Raw genomic sequence first — 5,961 nt, forward strand, 5'->3', positions numbered from 1 at the left:
CCCCCCCCCGCACCCCCCCCCCCCCCCCAACCCTTTTAGCTTAAAAAACAAACAAACCATTCTTCCGAAACCACACAAACCAAAACTGGATTTTCTTTGCCTACCCGTTTCGGCTTCCGGGTTCTTTCAAGAATCTTCTAGCTGACGGGTTTTCTTGAATGAATTGAGGCTGTGAGTGGGAAAACGAGGAGAAAAAGGAATGTATTCTGCTTTGCCAATACACAGCTTGGCTATAGACGCTACTGGAGGGGAGTACCATGGGTCCTTGGACGGCACCAACTTGCCGGGGGATGCCTGTCTTGTGCTCACCACCGATCCCAAGCCCCGTCTCCGGTGGACGGCGGAACTCCATGAGAGATTTGTTGATGCCGTCACACAACTCGGTGGCCCTGACAGTGAGTCCCCTATACATATATATATGTCCTTTGTGTGTGTGCGTGCGAGTATGTATGTTTATGAATATATGTAGGGGAATGACCCTGATGGTTGGTTCCCATTTCCAGCTGTTTGTGGTTGAGGGATGGTACTAATGTCTTCCAATTATGGTGGCCCTGAGTTGGTTCCCCCTTTCCCTTTTGACTGTCTATGTGTATGTTTTGTGTTCTATTGAGAAGGTAGAGGGGTAGGGGGAAGGAAGCCGAAGGGGAAGGTCTGGAGGTGGAATGTTTCATGTTCTTCAGTTATTGGTAAACAATTTGTTGGTATTTGACGCAATTACGGCGAATTATTTGGATTCCCGGTGTCGTCGTTGGACGAAATAAAAAAATTAAATCAAGAATGTGCTTATTTTGGAGGGAGGGGGCAGCTTGTAGTGCTTGTTCCAGGTCTTGTCTGTTGATATAAACATGTCCGTTTATACGGAGTTGCAAATATATACATGTGTCGATTCATGTTGAATGTGCTGGTTATCTTTAAAGAACTTCGGTTGGAAGAGAAGTTGAGCAATCTAAAGTAGCTCTGGCAAGAAGCTGGTGTAAAATGTGAGATAGTAAGTGAAGATGAAGTGCGAAATGTTGGGATTTCTTGGTGTTAATGAAAAACAGAATATATTTGATCCCATGTTCCCTTGCTATCAATATTGCAGTTGCTGTAAGTTTTGCAAATTGTCTGTGTTGTTTTGGACCTAGAGGGGAAGAAACTGTTCTCCTCTTTGTAGAGTTCAATATTTTTCAGATATGAAGTTTCAGTTTGCTAGAGGGTGATGCTTAAGGGGTCTTATAATTCCTCATTTGTGTGTTCTCCAATGATAATTTGACTTTCCCGATAAACACGTTTCAGCAGGCAACTGCTACGATTTTCCTTGTCTCATCAATAAGTGCATAGGAGAAATGCATAAACAACAACTGGGTTTTTCTCATTTATGTTAGTTGAGTTCTCTTGGTAGTTGGTATTTTGGTAGATTCGTGTTTTCCCTATATCGTAATTTACAAATTTCTGATTTCCCACTCGAATTTGGAATCAAAATCACCAATTCTCCTACTTTGGATCATTCATTTGTTTTCGTTTCGTGGAGATAGGTGAGTATTTGAAAATTACTTCAAAAACTTGATGAAGGCCTTCCTTTGGTTCAAGGTTCTTGTATTCACACTCCTAGTTAATCACTGTCATACTGCCTTGTGACAGGCTATGGTTAAAATTTTGCCTATTCATTGTGTTCTGAATGTATAAGTTTTTCTTGTTGAGTTGGACGCATAATATATTGATAACCTTAACAATTATGCTCAGAGGAACGGCTTAGGCTGAAATACTCAGAAAGTGTGACCCTTGTAGTAAAATATTAAGGAGAAAACTTGTGACATGAACTTAACCTGATCAAACCAGAGCTGTCCACTTAGCTTCAAAGCATAATGGTTCATGATAAAACACTGCAGATCTTTGTGGTGCATCTAATAAGGAAGTTCACGAGTTACTATCTTTTGTATTCCACCAAGTATTATATCGAAGTACTTAGTTTTTTTCATACTTCCATTGGAAGACAATGTTTTCTTGGAACACTGACCGGTCTACTTTGAAAGAGATATAAACACATAAAAAATATCTTATATGTCCATTTACCTGATCCTGCATTGATGGGCGTTAAGAATCTTTTCAGGAACAAGATCCTGAGCATCAAGAGCAATTACGTTACACAATATTTTGACTCACTTCTTTTGATCATTTAGTTGGATTTGCAAGCTAATACATTCCTTGTATGGCAGAAGCGACGCCAAAAACAATCATGAGAACAATGGGAGTTAAAGGCTTGACTTTGTACCATTTAAAGTCTCATCTGCAGGTACGTTGTTAACATAATATCTTCCCCCCCTATTTTCAGGGAATTTTACCTTGATATTTGCGATTAATTTTCTATCCAAGACATGGAATGATTTACTATAAGCACGGGCTGCTCATTAACTTTATATTGCAGAAATACCGCCTGGGAAAGCAAGCAAACAAGGAGTTAACTGACAACTCAAAAGACGGTACTCACTGAAGCTATCTTGCTTTACACAATCTTAGCCTTTTCGGCATTGCATATTATATACCGACAGTGGTTCTTTGCCAATTTTCATATTTTCAATTGTAGAAGAAGTGAAAACATGAAGTCAAATTCTGATAAAAGAGTTGTTCATAGGAAACTATAGTTATTTCTCTGTACCATATGGATAAAATGATAGCTTCTTGCTATTTGGCTAGGAACTAATTGATTGATTTGGTTAATATGGTTGCAGCATCTTGTGCGGCCGAGAGTCAGGATACAGGTTCATCTACGTCAGCTTCGTCAAGAATGATGGCACAAGATATAAACGAGTACTTTACACCTCTAAGGATTTTCCTTGACCAAATACTTGTTCTTCCTATATAAATATAATTATATTTTCACATTCCTACAGCGGTTACCAGGTGACTGAGGCTTTGCGCGTGCAGATGGAAGTTCAGCGACGGCTGCATGAGCAGCTTGAGGTTTGAATTTGATTCTATCTCTTAGAGCTGTTGTGAAATCTCATAACCCAGTTGTCATAAAAAAGTGAATCTTCTCAGCAGGTTCAACGCCGTCTTCAGATCCGAATTGAAGCACAAGGCAAGTACCTACAGTCAATCCTTGAGAAAGCTTGCAAAGCACTTGATGATCAGGCAGTGGCCTCTGCCGGGCTAGAGACGACTAGGGAAGAGCTCTCGGAACTAGCAATCAAGGTTGCGAACGACTGTCATGGAATGTTGCCAGTCCCTCCTGCAACCCATGTTACCTCAGATATGGATAAAAGAAACGCTCCAATAATTCCTGCTCGGCTAGGCGACTGTTCCACGGACAGCGGGTTGATCTCAAATGGAAGCCCAATATCTTCATCGGCAGCGGAGTCACAGGCTGCTGCACTCAAGAAAAGGCCACGCCCATTGTTCAGCACCGGAGACTCAGTGCCTCTTGACAGCAATATGAGAGCAGTGGAGTGGATGCTATGATGTCAAGTATTGGAGAAGCAACGGTGGTGGATATGTCGATTTCGAGAACAAAGCCAGTTCTCTTTTCTTTACCGTTTCTGCTGTGCGAACTATCGATGGTTTTGTACATTCTTCCAAGAAGATCATAGAAAGCTTAATTCCACTAAATTTCACCCTCCTCTGTATTTATCGGGACGATTTTTAAATATTTATGTAAGTGCAATTTTTTTCGACATCTCATTACACATTTTATGCTCATTTTTTAAGTGAACAGTATAAAATAACTGCAACATCTCTCTGTGGCTTGTGACATTTACATGCAGATTGGAAAGTTTGAATGAGTTTGAAACCAAACAAGCTCCAAAGCAGCAAAATGGATTAGATTTTGCTCCATTGCAGAAATTTCTGAAAGAAGGTCAGAAATGATGCTACATAACTTCAGTGGAGATGTAACATTTCTTGCCAACCTATCTATTACAAATAGTATATGAACATTTAACAACGTTGTTAAGTAGAACGTTGAAGCATGTTTGATTGAACTTATAAACACTTTAAACACTTCAAAATTAACACACACACAAAGAGAAAATTCGGAAAAGAGAATGAAAGTTTTGATTAAACACGCAAAAACGTGACTGGGGCCACCATCTGAATTTTGAATTTATGCCAGTAACACTTTTTCTACTTTGTGTTCTGTGTGTAAAGGGTGGAGTGAATGGCTTTCTTGTAGTCAAAACCCACAATCCCATTTCCACTATACGGAAAGAAGAAAGAAAAAGTTCTCATTCTGAGCCATCACAGTTTTTCTACATTTTCTTGCACCCCATTTCCGCTTTCACTTTTCTTTAAAGAAGGAAGTTAGGATTAGTACATACTGGAAAGTTAGAATGAGCTTCTGTACTTTATTGGGTCTTTCACTGTCAAAGCCATGAAAGATTCAAAAGGCAAGTCTTCTTTTTTTGTCATGATCTGATTATATTGTTTGCATTACTGTCCTTTAGTATTACTGTGGGCAAGAATCTTTTATGTGTATTTTGAAGGTCAAGAATGCATTAGTTGGCTGATTTACAGTGGAAGTCTTATACTGTTTACGAGATGTTTGTTGATATGCATGAATGTGAGTGTCTGTGTTAAGTTCTTGTAGCTTCCAGAAATGTGTATGTAGTTGGGGGTTTGGTGGGTGGGTGTGTTATGGCCGTTTATGGCATTTTGATATAAATAGTTTGATAGAAATTGATTACCAGTTTTCATATCAAGAATTCTATTAGCTCTAAGGAAATATTGGTATTAGGATGTACATTATTCCTACTGCTTTTAGTTATACAGGGGATGTTGAGACGTCACGTCAAAAGATAATGTACCAAACATTTCAATCTTTTTTGTTAGTTATGTCAAAGGTATTTGAAGATTGAATCAGAGCAGCACCAAAAGATTGGAAAAAAGTGTGAATAATTAGGAAGGATGAACAGTTTATTTATTATTGTTTTGGAAATCTTAGAAGATTTGAGATGAAGTCCATTACAATAGAAGGTAACTTCTTTCCATTTATGTAAGAGCACGAGGTTGTGAATGGCATGAGTTCTTGTTACCTCTATTAAGATGATTTTTCTGTATCATGTTTGCTGCTATGTTTGAGATCAAGTTACGTCTTGTTAGCTTAAATATGGCCGAAGATATTCATCTGTTATGCGCACATCCCATTTGTGGTTTATTCTCCGAGCTGCTTTATTTTCTTTGCTGCCAAATATCAATATTTCAGTGCATGTGTATGCTGAAGGCAAAATATGAGGAGATGTTGATGCAAATAATCCCTGCAAAGATGGTTGGCCCTATAACTCAAGAGTTACTGTTAATGGTTGTTGACACAAGTTCCTTCTGGCTTTTTAGCTCACCTCAGTCATCCTCAGTGCTGAAGTCATTTTAAAGTACAACAAATACTTCTGCAACAATTAAGAGAAGTGCTTCAAGACTAGCAATTTCAGATCAACTGATAGCGGAATATATAAGAAATTTCCTTAGTTCAGAGGACTGATGGAGATTAGAGGTGTTTATGAACATTAAACTGAATCCCAATACTGGAAGGACTATATTTTTCGTTTTGGCCACAAGAAAAATTCTGATGAAGCTTTCTGATATCAATTCTCTATCCTTCTTAATACAGATGAAGGTTTATATGGTATAATTGATATTGAAGAAATCAAGAAATGCTTTTAAATGTGATAATTTTATGTTAGAGTGCCGGAGACTTGATGATATTTTCTATTATTTTGACATGAATGAAAATGAAGGAGTAAAGGAATGCAATTCATTGAGTTCACAGTTCTATTTCTCATTTGTATCCTCATAGATTCTTCTACGTCATCTATCACATCATACGGATTCCTACCTTCTAATCTTCATTTTAGGAACTTTTGCCTTCAAACTGTATACTATGGCTCCTACACTGTTTGTTTTGCAGATACTGACTATGTGGTCGCAACAGATCGAAGCCATTCAATAGCTGAAGTTCTTCTATTTGTCAATAAAAATGGCATTTGGAAA

The 5,961-nt window shown here is 38.4% G+C and overlaps 1 protein-coding gene across 3 annotated transcripts; it reads left to right on the top strand.

Moving 5' to 3' along the window:
- LOC105171878 (protein PHR1-LIKE 2) lies at nt 38-5,519 on the top strand. 3 transcript variants are annotated; one of them, XR_848617.2, is made up of 7 exons: nt 200-395; nt 2,199-2,275; nt 2,408-2,462; nt 2,712-2,790; nt 2,874-2,943; nt 3,022-3,633; nt 3,744-5,519. XR_848617.2 is itself a non-coding variant. In XM_011093129.2 (6 exons), the coding sequence occupies exons 1-6, from the start codon at nt 200-202 to the stop codon at nt 3,439-3,441; spliced, it is 897 nt and encodes a 298-aa protein (XP_011091431.1). In that variant the 5' UTR covers nt 38-199; the 3' UTR covers nt 3,442-3,678. The 3 variants fall into 3 exon arrangements, 2 of the variants coding, with proteins under 2 accessions (XP_011091431.1, XP_011091432.1); XM_011093129.2 differs by lacking the exon at nt 3,744-5,519 and having other exon boundaries at nt 38-395; nt 3,022-3,678; XM_011093130.2 differs by lacking the exon at nt 3,744-5,519 and having other exon boundaries at nt 3,025-3,678.

Source organism: Sesamum indicum, linkage group LG10 (assembly GCF_000512975.1).
Source record: "Sesamum indicum cultivar Zhongzhi No. 13 linkage group LG10, S_indicum_v1.0, whole genome shotgun sequence".
Lineage (NCBI taxonomy): Eukaryota > Viridiplantae > Streptophyta > Magnoliopsida > Lamiales > Pedaliaceae > Sesamum > Sesamum indicum.

Excerpts from the sequence above, each read along its gene's own strand:
- LOC105171878 (XM_011093129.2), top strand. The coding sequence starts at position 200 with ATGTATTCTGCTTTGCCAATACACAGCTTGGCTATAGACGCTACTGGA. Across the intron at positions 2,463-2,711 it reads AACTGACAACTCAAAAGACG|CATCTTGTGCGGCCGAGAGT; the intron begins GTACTCACTGAA and ends ATATGGTTGCAG. Across the intron at positions 2,944-3,021 it reads GGCTGCATGAGCAGCTTGAG|CAGGTTCAACGCCGTCTTCA; the intron begins GTTTGAATTTGA and ends GAATCTTCTCAG.